The sequence below is a fragment of the Motacilla alba genome, chromosome 1, assembly GCF_015832195.1.
Source record: "Motacilla alba alba isolate MOTALB_02 chromosome 1, Motacilla_alba_V1.0_pri, whole genome shotgun sequence".
Classification (NCBI taxonomy): Eukaryota; Metazoa; Chordata; class Aves; order Passeriformes; family Motacillidae; genus Motacilla; species Motacilla alba.
This window is the reverse complement of record NC_052016.1, coordinates 62213069-62228984: the sequence shown is the minus strand read 5'-3', so window position 1 is coordinate 62228984 and position 15916 is coordinate 62213069. Positions and strand designations below refer to the sequence as shown.

Here is a 15916-nt window from a genome sequence, read left to right as displayed (position 1 = left end):
AAGGGAGCAATAAATCCTCTTTCTCGGGAAGATTTAGGTGTCCTGCGGCTGCTATCTAGTGTGAGTACTTTCTTTAAAAAAAAAAAATCTTACACAGCATGGTTTCTATTTCTATTTATGTAATAACCTAAAACTATATTTAACACACTACTTAAGAAAATTAATACAGCATAACTTTCTAACATAACACATACAATATTCATTTTAATATTTGCGGAAAGCCAATCATAAAACACGCATTTTTCACAGTGAGTCTTTGCTCCGAAACCTTTCCCAGCGCCGTTGCCCTTCTCTGGAGCCACTGCAGCGCCTCGGTGCTCCCCCTGAACTGTTGGCACTGTCTGCCCCTGCATCTCCAGCGGCACAGATCTGGGGTGGCTTGGCCCAGGCTCCTTGTCCTGGGCAGGGGAGCAGAGCCCGTTCTGCTGCAGGCTGGTGCCAGTAAGGCCTGAGTCCAGGTGGATCCCAGAGACAGGGCTAAGGGTCTCCTGACACAGTCACTCAGCCACTTCTCTTCATTCAAAAGTACTTAGGCAGCCTATAAACCTCTGCTAGACCTTAGCACTGGCACAGTCTTGTCCCTTTACTGTTCCAACACCTGCACATCAAGTAGGGAGGATCCAGGAAAGGGAAGATTGGAAACCGGCCTTCCCAAGAGAAGTCTTTTGTTAACACGAAGTTGTTACCAGGAAATGGCTTCCTCCTTTCTCAAAATTTACTTTTTTTTTCCTGACAGTGGGTCAGAAGGCAGCTGGGGGTTGCAGGGAGTGGAGAGCTGATGGATCTGAAACATAAAGCAGCAAGGTCAAGCCCACTGGAGGTATCAATCTCTTTTTGAGGGTGGTCAATTTAAGAAAAAGCTAAATTCAATGAATAAATTGTAATTAAAAAAAAAAGAAAGAAAATAAAAGAAAAATCAATTTTAGTAACCCAGGGATCAATTGTGGATGGGTTGCTCTGAGAGGGAATCAGTGACGGGGAAGAAATTCTGCTCTGGAATATGAGGCAAGAAAAGCACAGTAGTAGGTCCCGGGTAGAAAGAGAATTTTCCTGCCAAGTTGCTGCTTGCTGTGCTGCCAGCATCAGGAAAATACTGCTGAATACATTGTGGGAATTCTGGAGCAACAGAAAGAAAAGGCATAAATAAGATACATGGAAAAGTGTCATCAGTGCCTCCGTGGGAGGCCCAAAAGAGCCAGAAAGGGAGCATACACAACATTTGTTTTCAGGTTGCGTTTGTGGCTTCGCAAAGGAGTTGTCTGTCAAGAACAGGTGCCTTTCCTGGCATTGCTGGGAAATGGTGCAAAGGTGGAGCTGCATAAACAAAACTTTGATTTTAGTTCTGCAGGACAGCCCTGCTTAGTTACCACATGTAGAAATCCAGTTGTTTTAACAAGCACTAGAACACAAGCTCCAAGTCAGGGTTTTTTTTTTATTCCACATGGGTTTATTTTTCTTATTATTAGGTATCACTAGTTAGTTTTCACACTAATTTTGTCATGCAATAAGTCCTTAAACAGCAGTTGCAGGCAGTTTATATTGTGCCTGAGCTTTACGAGCAGCTGAAACAGCAACAAAAGTGCTCTCTGTGGAGCAGAAATCATTTTATTATCTTGCAAATAACTAGTTTCAGTTCTTTTTCTCTCAGTGTGGCTTTTTGTAAAAGCCAGCAATAACAAAAAGCAACCTTCCTCTAACATTTCTTTTTCTACCAGGAAAAGGGTTCTGAAACCTGATATCCATCTTGGAAAAGTTATGAGCGACTGGAAGTGTTATGAAAGCATTAAATAGGCCAACCAGGCCAGCAATGCTATCCAGGGACAAGTTTTGTAGAACAAAAGGAATTGTTTCCCCAAGACACCACACAGATAATGTGTGTTGGTGGCCTTAGGGGGTCAGCTCAGGTGCTGATCCCTCTCTCTTACACCAACAGCCTCAGTTTGCATCTCTTGATAGCAGTAGCAGGTGGCTTTGAGGGGCTTTCCTCAAGTGACCAAAGTGGGGACACTAGAAATTCAAAATGGAGAATAGCTTGGCTTGGAATTATACCCCAAACCCTAATGCAACCTGATTCTGTAATTCCATTCCTAATGATGTGTCGTCAAACCCAGAGATCACAAAGGTGTGCAGAGTCATGGATAAACCCAAGTTTACAAGAATTTATGATCTTGTTAATTGTGGATTTAAAGGCTTGTTCTGTATCTGCAGCTCTGTAAGTGACCACAAACAGTGAAGAGTTGTGATGGCAACTGTCAGTGACCTGTTAAAGGATATTAAAGGAAGAAAATTCTTCAAAGTGTTTCTTGTTTTTCTCCTCATTAAGCATCATTTTTTTTCCATCAGTAGGTTAACTGTTTTTACTTAGACTGTGGAGTCCTAGGACGTGATGCCAGCTAAATCTGATGTGAAAACAATCTGGAGCTAAATGTGACCTGCACGGAGCTGACATCTCACTCCAGTTCTGTTCTGCAGTGCTCACCATCAGCTTCCTGTGGCACACAAAACAAACCTACAGCTGCTGTTCAGCAAAACCCGTTTCAAAGTGATCCACCTGCAAAAGGATGTCAAGAGCTTCCCCCTAAATCAAAGCAGGAACTCTGACATCTGCTGTTTGGCAGCAGCTGATTCTGCCGGAGGTAGGCTCTCCATTGAGAAATGTGTGGGAAAACATTGACACTCTGTGGCCACACAGCTAAAATACAACTTGTGAAATTTCACGGGGTTTTGGCACTTTCTTCCATTTTACCAAACAGAAATGTAGTAAAGAACAGTTTGTAGCTTTTTTTTTTCTTTCTTGTTGATAATTTCCAGTATCTTTTCAGTAAATTTTGTTTATTGGTATAAAATGTCCTAAACAGGCAAGCTAAGACAAATATTAAAAACAAACAATTAAACAAAACTTTGCATCCAAACCTCCTGAATCTAGGAGCACTGAAAGTGAGACCCTGCTGTTGCTCTGGAGCCTGTCAAATTGCACAAAGTACATTTTCAGGCCCATGCTTGCACTATCATTTTAATCCCATTTTCTTCCTCTGGAACTGGAGCAAGGGAAGGCCACCTTAAAGGGAACTGAATTTGTGTATTGCAAAGCAGGATTTCCTCCAGACTGATCTGGAGAGATGAACTTCATCAGCACACCTCCAATGTATAAATTCTTACTTCCCATAGAAGTAACAGGTAAGATATTACCTATATTATATTTAGTGCAGGTAGGGAGTAGGGTTAAGCATCATTAGATAGTCTCTTTAGGGCTTCCTCTCTAAGAAAAAAGGGCTTCCTCTCTATTCCTTTGGATAGAAACCAAAGAAATACTTTTAAAAAGCTCCCCAAAAGCCAGTCCTTGCTTCCTGGCTTTTACATTCAACAGATGGAGAAGAAAATACTAGGATACAGGAGCCTTTTTTTGGCACACGTAACACTGATGTTTTTGTAAGCATACACATTTTTTGCTCTTTTTTTTCCCTCTTCAACTAGAAACATTAATAATAATAAAGAATTGAGCTTAACAACTCTCACAATAGTCAGAGCTGTATTTTAATTAGTTTCTAAGGTGAAAATGGCTATGTGGCATAGATGAGTGTACAGCCTAAGCTGGGGTAGAGACCACCTGTAAGAAGAAGAGTTAATGAATAGCATCAGGAAAGGGAATGATGGTGTCAGGATAGGTAAGGGTGCCAAAGAAACTTAGTTTTAAGTTGTCCTGAGGAGACAAAGCTAAGATGTTAGGGGTCAAGGAGGAAGAGATCTGTGAGTTTAAGACATACAAAAGGGATCTGGAATGAAAGTTTCAGTGACATAAAAGAATACAGGGCACTGCCAATTTATGTGGTAAAAACTAAAACAGTTGGGGTAGCACTTGAATAAGTATGTCTAGAGTGTCCTCTCTAGAGGACTGATAAAATTCTGCATCCTGATAAAATTCTAAACAGCTTTGGAAATTATGAATTCAGAGACTTGAGTAATCATATTTATAAAAAATATTCTACAGTCATATACAAAGAACATAATAATTCACACAGAAATCAAAGCAAGGCAAGTAATTTTCCTTTCCATGCCATCCTGCTGTTGCAGCACCTGCCAGCTAAGGGATGAGAACATGAGGGAAAAAAGTCTTTGCTCTGTGCCGTATTTCTCCACATCTACCCTGTTGTCAGGGTGAAATGCAGGGAGTTAAGGCAGGGTCTGATGGTCAGGACCTGTCCCACTGTCCCCAGCCAGGGAGCAGGCAGGCTTGGGGCGCACACAGGGGCGCCACCAGCCCTGGCCATCAGGCATCTGTGTTGAGCAGCATCTCACACCCGTGGGCATGTCTGTGTCCTAGTGGCTGCCATCCTCCAGCACAGGGATGAGTCCCAGCAGGCCAGACGGGTGGGAACTGAGAAGAGACAAGGACCTCCTGGGAACTGTGACATGGCATCAGCGAGGGTGCAGCAGGTGAGTTTTCGTGCTTTCCAGCTAGAGTCATTTCCATACTGGAAAGAGTTAACTTTGGAAAGCACAAAACTGATAGCCTATCTGCTGCCAGTTATGCTACGAAAAACCATTTTCCTTCACCAAATGTTTGTCCCTGGAAATGAGGGATAAACAAGGACCGCAGGATGAGCCAGACTGTGACAACAATGTCCTATTTCCAACCCCAGCCAGAAGGCCCTGGAGATACCAACACCTCTTGGAGTGCTTGATGGGCACCCAAAGGACAAGTGCTTAACATCTGCTGTGTCTTTTGTTGTGTGAGTCTTGTCATTCTGAACTTATTCAACTTCAAGCAATCACATCTTGTCAAGAGACATCACTGCAGGCAGGCTTTTCTAGGGCATGTTGTAGCCTGTGGCTCTCTTGTGTAACTTTCAGACTATGCTAAGCCATGTTTCAAGCCTCCGGGAATTTGTCTCGGGAGGAAGCAGCTTGCTTTCAGCTGCCAGCTCTCACAGCTACCCACTGACCCTGATGGAACAGGCAGCTTCCTGGGCACATGCCAAGTGAACTGGCACGAGTCTGTTAGCAGGAGTGAGTTTCCTGTGGGCACGCCAGAAATCGGGGGCAGAGCAAGAGGAATGGAGCAGGATGCAGGAAAGAAAAAGGCCAAACTTCTCTAAGTCTGACCCGTCGCATTTGGCTTTGCTGTGGTTTTAGCCTGGAACCCTGGCTAGGTCAAATCCAGTGATGCCAGCAGGTGCACAAGGAATTGTCACGGGCCAAACACAGAGAAGTCCCCTTCAAGGTGACTGCCAGCAGTGGACAGGTGGGCTCTGCAGGTCAAGACATCCGCCTGTGTCCGGGGCCTCCTTCAGCTCCCAGCGGGCTTTCTCACCAGCTGCTGGTCTGAACATGCCCTCCATGGGTGATCCTTCCACGTATGATCTAGTGAGGAGATCCTGCAGGAAACCCAGGTCGGGCTAGGTTTGGTGGCCTTTCTCAGGGGCACAAGCACATCTAGATGGGGAAGCACACTCTGCCTTTGCTGGACTGAGATGTGCTTGTTGTTCCCAGCAGATGCCATTTGGATGAATACTCAAAACAAGGACCAGAACTACAGCTGCTATTCCTGGCTCTGTGAAGGGTTGTCTCCCTGGAGATGCCTTCCAAAGAAGTGGCAGAGGTTGGAACAAATGTGAGTTAATATAGTGATCAGGGCAAAATCCCTGTAATTGGAATACTTGAGGCATGGGAAGGAGGGGGGATTCTCTCCTATATTGCTAGTTCTGATTATTGCTTTTTTGGGATAAGTCTAGGAAGCAGAGAAATGCATGCCTAAAAAAACAGCAAACAAATAAATTGACTGAAATTCTGTGAAACTATAAATGGAATTAGCATTGCTTCTGAGAATTCGGAGACATGACACACAAGACAAGAACATATATTCTGTCCACAGAAGACGCAGCTTGAACAGGGGCTTGAATAGGGGCTGTCCTTGTCTCTGAACACAATGTCTGAATAATTTAGTACCTGTCCTTTCTGTTCCAGCAATAGATGCACTCAGAACTCATCTTGTCTGCTTTTACTTTCTTTTCTTTCATTCTTTCTTAAACAGACTTGTAATTGCTCCTATGTATTATTTATTGGAAATACTATGCTTTTGTAACACAGCTGTGGGCGGAACAGGCTCTGTAGGCACAGTTTGCATCCTGTATTTGGAATAATTGTCAGGAAGAAAGAAAATAGGTTCAATACATAGGGTATAAGCATGTAAAAAAAAAAAAAAGAAAAAGAACATAGAGTTTCCTCTATTTGCCCCTGAATTACTGTACTCTGTGCCATAGAAAACCTGAAGGGAATCATCAGTAAAACTGTGCTTAGTTGCATCCTTTATTCTGACTTTGTTTCTTTGTTTTTCTCTCCTTTTTCCCTTTCCATTCCTTCTTCTTTTTTTTTTTTTTTTTTTTTTTGTGAGGGAGTGATACAACCAAAGACTCCATCACATCATATTTCAAATGCTCACTGAATTATTCACTAAATGGTAGAGTCTCCATCCCCGCTTCCTGTACCTATAATTTAATTCACTTGAAAGAAATTATGGCACTATGAATGTCTGGTCAGATGAAAGAGATGTGTGTCACCACTGCCTGCCAAGTCTCAGAGAGGATGAGCAGCAGCAAAGGCAGGACAAACATGAAAAGATCAAGACACCATTCACTTGACCCACTCTTATGTCTAAAAATACCAACTATACTGATCCTAAAGGACAATGAAATATGGGAAGGTTATTCCAAAATGGTGAACAAGCAAATCAAGGATTTATTTTAAAAAGTGAAGAACATGGACAAAAGGATAACCCTTAGGCAGCAAGACAGACTTCAGGGTGTGCAAGCCGTGCCCTGAAGGGCCAGAATCCACTGTGCATTACAGTTCTTTTTTCTTATCCACATCTAGGGAGCTTTCTGCCAATTTTGCACTTACAGACAGGTGTTAGAAAAGATCACATGTGAACATATGCTGCACAATTCTATTGCTGAATCTTGAGAAAAAAGGCTTATGAAAATCCTGATCACTCTGTTCCAATATTTAAAGGGTGGTTACAAAGAAGATAGAGAATCCCTTTTTACAAGGGGTCTGTGGAAAAAAAAGAGAGTGGTAATGGGTACAATTTACTCCTGGGGAGATTCTGATTGCACATCAGAGGATAACTTTTCACAATGAGAACAATCCACCACTGGAATATAATCTCCCCAGGGAAGTGGTGTATTCCCCAGCACCTGGGGACACTTAAGATTTGGCTGGAGAGGGTGCTGAGCTTCTTTTAGACCATGCTTTTGCCTTGAAAGATTGCTTGGACCAGATAATCCATGAGGTCCTTCCCACTTGGTATTCCATGGTTGTTAAAACCCATCTAACAAGCTGCATAGATCCTGTGGAGGCTCCAGTGCCAACCAGCTCTGTGGGCTAACAATGGGAGAGACATTTATCACAGAGCTATCTTGCAAAATGTGGTCTGTTTGGACCCTTTGCAATCCCTGCAGCCTAAGTGGGCTGGACTCCATGTATTCCTTTTTTCCTCGTGCATCTTCCTTTCTGTAAAAGATGGAAAACTGAAGTGTCTTGCCCCCAGAGGAAGAAATATGCCTCTCAGTGCCCAGCTGACCAGACAGTGCCTTCCACGTGCTGTGCTGAGCTTCATCCCCAGCAATGCTTGTGACATGGAGCTGTCGTGTGGAGATTATTGCTGAAAAAAACTGCGTCTCCCACAGATGTGTTAAAAATTCCCCTGTGGGCCCAGAGAAGCAGGGATGAATCCCGTTTCTTTCTCAGATTAAAGGTGGCTAGAGAGCAGCTCTGCCTTTCTGCTGTGAGGTGAGCTCTGCACACTTCTGAGCAGCCTCTTAGGAGCAAAACTCCAACAATAAAGAAAGGAAACAAATACTGGCTTCGCTGGGACTCTGCTGGCTGCCATCAGCTGCTCTTGCACAAGCAAGTCCTGGAGTTGCTGCAGCAGCACATTTTTGCCTCTGGCATGTAAAGTGCAAGGGGTGCTGTCTTGTTAAACAGTTTTCTGTTCTTTTAGGGGATTTTTGTACCCCGTCAGCCACAGAGGACTGACTTTGCTTCACTTAAAATAGTTAAAATGTCATAAATACTTTGATGATTATGGATACTTTGAATATTATGGATTTTTGCCCCAGGAATGGCATTTTGACTCATTGTATTTCAGTAAGATTTAAAAAAACATGCTTGTGTGCATTTTTAAAAATTGCTATTGTTACCATTTGCACAAAAGGTGGTAAAAGCTGATGATACAATGATTTGTTTTGTACTTTTTAACATAAGACTGGCAGAAAAATCGTCTTGTTGCTCAAGAGGCTTTAAATCCCCACCCTTGAGCTGTGATTCAGCAAATTCCTGGAGTAACCGTGGTCTGAAGCCCGGGTTCCTCCTTGTCCTGTCCTGCCGGGGGTGGATTTCTCCCAGACAAGCCAATGAACAGAAGCTCATTTATTTATGTATGTGGTGAGGAGGAAACTTACTGCACGGTCTCCCCACCTCTTCCTGCAAAATGTTAGCTCTCTTTCGCACCAATCGCTTCGGGTCCCGAATGAAAAGGAGTGGCAGCAGCAGAGCCGGGGTGTAGAAGCTGCTGTTGTGAACATCACTCTCTGGCTCTGCTGCACACCTCATACATAAATAATCGCTCTCGCCTCATTTGAGCTACAGAGAGCAGCAAAAGCCGCCTGCCCGCATCTTCCTTCGGCAAACCTAGGGTGCTCTTTCGGAGAGGCAGGACTGAGCCCTCTGTTAATGACCGACATCATCGAGGAAATACGCTTGCTTGCTTTTTTTTTGGCTGCATTTCCCACCCCCCCCCACCGGAGGTATCTTGATGGGGAAGCTGATCTCCAAAGGCTGGCGGAAAAGAGATGCTCGAGTTATCATGCTGGGGCTCGACTTTGCTGGCAAATCCACCCTTCTGTACAAACTGAAGAGCGGCCAGGCTGTGGAGACATGCCCCACGGTGGGATTCAACGTGGAGTCTCTGAAAACACCCTGTGGCGTATCCTTCACCCTCTGGGATGTTGGCGGACAAGACAGCCTGCGGGCCAGCTGGCCTAACTACCTGGAGGACATCAACACCCTCATCTTCGTGCTTGACAGCACCGACACGGCCCGGCTGGCCGAAGCAATGGCAGCACTGGAGGAGGCCCTGAGCCACCCCGGCATGGCTGGCATCCCTGTGCTCCTTCTGGCCAACAAGCAGGACGCGCCGGGAGCGCTGGCTCCAGCCGAGCTGGGGGAGATGCTGCAGCTGGGGGGGCTGGCAAGGCACCGCTGGATGCTTCGCGGGTGCAGTGCCCACACTGGCCAGGGCCTACAAGAAGTCCTGGCCCTCCTGGGAATGCTGCTGCGGGGCTCGCGGCAGAGCTCCCTATCCCAGGAGCAGCCCATCATGAGGCTGGCAGAAAGGAGGCAAGCTCCAGAGCAAACCTGACCCTCACGTGGATCTCTCCTTCTCACAGCTGCCAGCAGCTTTGTCACGGAGGATTCCAGCCTCCAGGCACCCCTACAAGGAGCAGAGCTGCAGCTGGCACACTCTGTGAAACACCCAGCTCCTCACCACCAAAACCCACCAGGAGGATCTCTGAGCAAAACTCCCATCATGAAGCAGTTCTGGCCACATCTCTTGGACTCTCATCTCTGGCTGCAGCTTGTCCCACTGTCAGCAGGTTCCACTCATCCGCTGCACTTGTGTGTCCAGAGGTTTTAGCAAGGATGCTTTTTAACATCTGAGAATTTTAACAGAGATGTGTGCAAGGAACAGAAGTTTTCTTCATTTTGCATCTCTCAGCCCAGATATCCAGATGGGATGATCCCCACACAGGGGGAGCTTGGATGTGCCCCATGCTGCTCCTCTCTCAGCATGGATCACACGTTCATTAGCTGGGAACTCAGGAAAGCACTGAAAGGAATGGCTGAAAGGGAGCAGTGTAAGCTCAGAACATCAAATGGCCAAGCAACTAATTGGTTTTAGTGTGGCATTTCCAAGTATAATAATCTTCAAGCCATGAAAGCAAGCTGGGATTTGATGGTGTAACGCAGTTTGAGGATGTGTGTGTATTAATTTATGCATTTCTTGTAATGGTTCTTTCTTTCTCCATTCATCATTTTTATCAAAGAATTATTTAATGAAAGTGGTCCCTCATTTTCCTTGGATTATGTTTAAATATAAAGAAATCAGACATGACTTTAAGATGCTTGAAAATACGTTGCCATGGCCAGTCAACCTCTAAATATCCTCATGGTGGCCTGAACAGCCAAGACAAAACCCTGTCTCTCAGACTTTTGAAACTGCATGAGACCACTCCGCAGGCATTGGTTGGTAACCATGGGCACTTCTGGGCACAGGCAGGTTGGTGACCAAAGGTGTCTCCACACTCAGCTGTGTTCAGGGCAAATGAAAACACCCGTGGCAGCTCACAACAGGACCAGGTCCCATGTGGCAGTGGTGGTCTTTGTCCAATCTTGCTCAACCTACCATTGGAAAGATCTATAAAATGTGTATCCAAGATTCTCTGATCCAGAGTTAAAATTAAAATATTTCATAGTAGCCCCTGCTTCATTATGAAATGAAAGGGGGAAGGGGAGGGATAGGATACAACATTTTTATTTCTATTTTCCATTTCTGTTTCTATTCAGAAATCAGCGGCTTTCAAGGAACAGAATACTCAGCCTAGAAGGAGAAATTCATGGCAAAATCCTCCTCTGTTCATACCAGAGCATTTTACAGTTGTTAAGGAATTAATTGTCCAGCTACTCCTGGTGCTGTTATTAGCTGCACTTCATAGAAGGCAGCAGCTGGAACAGAGAGCTCAAACAATCACGAAGAAGCAGAATCAGACATTTATAGGAAGGTCTCAATAAAAGAATCCTACCCAACTGTTTTAGCTGCATTAGTGTAGAGCTACTACATGCTATAAAACAGTGCTGCAGCGTTGATGTGACCTAAGCAGCCACAGTTATGAGAGTATTTAAACTGCACTGAAGCATATAATTAATTCTATGACCTGTGTGCATGGTGAGGAGGACAAAAAGCACGTCTTCAAGTCTTTGCAGGTGACATTAGTTGGTTGATCCACCTCCAGCTTGTTGCAGGTGGTCATTTTTTGTCTCTAGCACGCAAGACTCCAACACATCTGTTGGCCATTTTGGACATGAGTTCTAGAGGCACAACATAAAAGGCTCCATGCTGCATTGCCATGCCAAAAAAAACTTGTCCTTGTTGAGTTTGCTGGTGTTTTGGTCTTGTGTCTCACATGGCACAAAACAGAGAATTGTGCATTAAGGTAAATTCAAGAGAGACTGAAAGGCTTCTTGATGTGAAGGTGATGTCTTACTCCTAAGTGCCCTTGATGCCTGCATTTGACTCATTTGACTCTACAGGATTGTCTGCTGTTAGTAAAAAGAGGCACTGAAACCTTCCCATTTTCCTCTGTGTGTTTTCTCAGCTCTTTAAAAAGATAAAAAATAGGCTTTTCTGGCAGCAAATAGAGGTAACCGTCAGCCTTTGGCAGACATCAATTAAAAATGAAAACAGCAAGGTGAGAAGTGGGGAAGAAAGGGCAATGGGAATCCTGAGGGTCTGAAACTGATGAAGCAACATTCCAGTTACTGAAATTGTTCTCACTTCCCCTGAAGCAGTAATTTGGCAAAACACCCCGTCTCATGGGGCATCATGTGATTTACCATCCTTGTTTTCTGGAATAAGGCTCTTCTGGACGCTGGGTCACATTACTCAGCCCATTTATGCCATTGTTCAGAGACTGTCAGAGCAATGATGGGTCATAATATTTGAAATAGCAACGCAGAGTTCACTTCTAATGATTTCTCTTTTCTCCTGCGTCAGACAGCTGCTAAAACAAGTCAGTCTAATGAGCACTGGACTGCTCTAATCAAAGGCTTGCAGGACACTCACCCAACAGCACTTAAATGTTTTGGTGTCAAAACTCCTGCCTGGTTCAAAGAGAAGGGCATGGCAGTCTGCAGGAAGCAGCCAGCTCAAGGGAGGGAAGTTTGTTACCTCTTTCCTGGCAATTCTGCAGGAGAGCCCCTGCCACACGGAGTGATACTAATCCCTAAAACATCTATCCTTATGGATTTCAGCCAGAAGAGCACCCTCAAACTTAGTTTCCATCTTCCTGGGCATGTAATAGATGTCACAGTCTCAACATTGATTTCTAAAAATAACACAGCTTCTCTCTGAATAGCAGGTAAAAGAAAATTCCTTAGAACCTTCAAGTTTCTCACAGATTTGAAGCATCCTTCAGGTTACTTGTCCCACTCTGGTTGCTCAAGACCCTTTTTTACAAACTTGGCTGGATGCACTCTGGTGTGTATTAACCTTTACAGTGACATAACCAGAATGCATAGTTGTGCATTAATCTTCCCAGCCACCCCTCCACTGAGGTGAGCAATCAGCTACCCTGGCTTGGAGCTGTCACAGCAGCCTCCCTGCCCAGGCCTACAAGCAATTCCAGCCCCTGGGCCTCCCATCCCTTCTCTGTTTTGCAGGGATCACTGCAATGGGAATTACCACCTTGCTGTTTTTTCAAGGACACCAAGGCACTTTATTGCTCTTTCGCACTGCTGATGAAAGAACATGGCTTATTCCTCACTGATTTACTAACTTTTCTGTGGAATTGGTTTTTAAGCAGCTTCCTGAGTATGAACCCAGCACAGATTTATTTTTTAATTCATACAAAGAAATTTTCACTTCCAGAGAGCAGGAAAGCAGCAAACTGGGGGGGAAAACCCCCCAAACAACCAACATTAAAACCAGGAAGGATGATTCATCTTTCCCTCTTCACCAGCTCAGGAAGGGTGACTCACCTTTTCCCTGCTCTCTTCACAGCTTCCATTTTTCAGCCAGTGCATGGCACAAAACAGTTTCTACTTGCACAGTAGCTGATTTCTGCTGCTGGCATCACTGCTTTATTTTCAGATGGAGCTCCATGCCATTTGTCCTGCAGTTCTTGGGGGAGCTTCCCTGATGAGTTTCAGTATTGCTGAAGGGCCTGAAATCAGAGGGGAACCATGAGATCCCAGGGCCGCGGGGTGAGGGCATGGACAGTCGCCAAAAGTATTTAAAGAGGGAACAGGCAGGCACTGGGTGCATGAGAGGGATCTGTGACCGGATGTAACACTGGGAGGAGAGTGTTTGGGCAGCAGCCAGAGACCTGGAAAATGCTCGGGGGAAGTGTTTGGGCAGCAGCCAGAGACCTGGAAAATGCTCGGGGGAAGAAAGATCAGTAAGAAGTTTTTTAAAGGCTAAGAAGAGCTTTCTTTTCAAATACAATATGGAAAAAAAAGATTCCAATCCCCCTTTTTTGTTAGGAGATGGGCTGTATAATAGTCTAATAGTCTAATGTCTTCACTAATAATAGTGGAATGTCTTAATTTTTGCTTAATACACCTAACACCTGTAATTTCTTCCTCTTGAAGAAACCCTGAAATGCCACCTATAAAGATTCTGCCCAGGTAAGTTACCAACAAAAAACAAGGAGCAAAACCGCGTGTGATGCCATCTCTTAAAAGAATCAAAACTGGTGCTAAATAATATTAAAAGCCAGTCATGCACTAATGATTAAGACAAATGACAAACTACTGTTCAATACATCACAGGCTTCAAAGGGTTAATTGACTGGCCTTCATCTAAGCTTTCCCACACTTGATTTTTTTCATGATGCATTTGCTTGAGTCAAAGCCCTGAACCTGCCATCTGGATATTGTTAAAAATGCCAGGTGAAGGCTGGGATTTGGGCTAGGAACTCAGTGATGCATCCATGGCCAGGAGCGCATCATCCCCACATCTCATCTCACACAGTGTCACTTGCATAAAATTCCTGCCAAAAGGGGAAAAAAAAAAAAAAAAAAGATAATTTAACCAGCTGCTGTGACCCAGACCTGACAAGTGTGTCCCCCTCTGTGTGTGCTCCACCTGCCTCTCTGTGGCCCAACCAGAAGCACAAACCTCTGCTCCAATCCAACCTGGACACTTCTCCCCTCCAAAGTTCTAATGCTTTAAGCCAGACCAGCACCATCAATGTCTCGTCTGCTGATTGCTGTGAGACACACAAACAATCCCCCTGGAGCTCCTAGAGCTGACAAACTGTTCTTTAATTCTCCCTTACGCCTCAGGTTTTTATTAGGGTTTTTTTTGGCCTGTGCTGGCTAAACACGTTTGGATGTGGCAATGAGGGGTTTTTTCCAACAGGCCACAACCGCTTGCACAAAAACCCCTGCTTGATGAGCAGTGGCTCTGCAGCAACGCTTTGCCTTGGGCATAAGAGAAATATTTGCTTTTTAATCGAACAGTGGTGGGGTTACAAAGCCACTGGCTTCTGCACAGAGACAACAAAGTCACATGGGCCCATGTGAGGTTTGATAATGGTTGGGAAAGCACTTTGGAAAGACTAAACTGGGGGGTTTCCTGGGGAAGAAAAATACCTGCTGGGAGAGAGTGCCCCTCATTTCCTGGGGGATCAGGGGACAGTCCTTCTGCTTATAAAGACACAAAATTTACACCTCATGATTTTCTGGCTTTTGACAGCACTTAATAGTAGTCCTTTTGTTTAATAATGGTGTACATGAAGACCAGTGCTAAAAGTCCACCCTTCAACACAAGCAGTGTTTTCAGAGACGTGAGGTTTGGGTCAGTACAGGGCTGGAGCGCGGTTCAGCACTCCACCAGCTGTGAGGTGAGCTGGCGCAAGGATGAGAAATAGCTTCTCCCTGTTCCTTGGGGAAGGCCAATACAGAGGCAAAACATGACAGACCATTCCTGAGGATGCTCCATTTCTGCATGATGGGGTGGACGCATCACTAGCAAAGCAAGGGGAGCTCAGGCAGGAAGAGCAGGTTTTCGACTGCAAACATGGGAAAATAATCCTGAGTCTCCAGAGCTGCCCTGGGAAGATTTGGCACGATGTCCACCGTGCTTCTGAGAAAAAGCAGCTCTGCAAAGACAGTGCCTAGGAATGACTGGGAGGGTGGGGGGGCATGTCCTGCTGGAGATGGCTGCAGGCAACCCCAGGCCTTTGGGTGACACAGGCGCCTTAGCCTGGCAGGAAGGACCCCTTGGTTCCTCCAGGCTTTCTCCCTTGCCAAGACCTTTATTCTCCTGTATTTCCACCCTGGGAAGAAGCACTCGTGGTTTACTTCAATGAGATTCCACTCTATTTAAAAAAAAAATAAAATCCAAACTCAGTATTTTTGTTGTTCTTTTCTGCACCCTACCTTTCTTCCACACACCACAGGAACACTCACATTGCTATCTGTTCCCCCAGCACCATCAGCAGAGGTAACAAATGACCTTATTGTACCCTCCCCTGGCTGAGCTGAGGACTCTGTTGGCCACCTCCACTGTTGCATGGGAGCACAAGTGCTGCTGGAGGCAGGAAAATTGCTGCAAAACAGATCCTTGGAGAATTAATTCCCTGGGAAAGATGAGGGCCTCGACCAGAGAGAGAGGCTGAAAATGCCTCAGAATGGCTTCTGCCAGGCTGTGCCTTCCTGTGCCCTCAGGGCTGGCCCTGGCTCACCCTGCTCTTGCCTGTCACTTGGATCAGCAGCCTGCAGAAATGCAGTCCCTGACCCGCCTGGTCCAGGCCACGCAGGAGCATCGCACAGTCTCTGCCATGTTCCTCCCAGGAGATGCATCCTCAGTGAATTATTTCAGTCTCTTTGGCGCTGGAACTTCATGGATCTCCTTGCCATGTTCTTGAAGGTAATACCCCAGGAAAGAGTTTTAAATGACATGCCTTCTGTGAGTTTTGAGACTGCAGGTTGTACACATGATAGAATATCAATATAAATAATACAGCTGTTAAAAAAAAAAAAACACCAAAACACCCAAAACCTAAAAAACAGGGACAGTGCAGGAAATTTCAGCTGTAAAACAAAAGCTAGGCAGCCTCAAGGCAGTGGCTCAGTT

General features: G+C 45.1%; 1 protein-coding gene across 1 annotated transcript; it reads left to right on the top strand.

Annotated features, from left to right (window-relative positions):
* Window positions 1–8099: 8099 nt before the first annotated feature.
* ARL11 (ADP ribosylation factor like GTPase 11) lies at window positions 8100–11541 on the top strand. Its single transcript, XM_038129860.1, has one exon. It carries the CDS (start codon window positions 8813–8815, stop codon window positions 9416–9418), a length of 606 nt encoding a protein of 201 aa, XP_037985788.1. The 5' UTR covers window positions 8100–8812; the 3' UTR covers window positions 9419–11541.
* Window positions 11542–15916: the final 4375 nt, after the last annotated feature.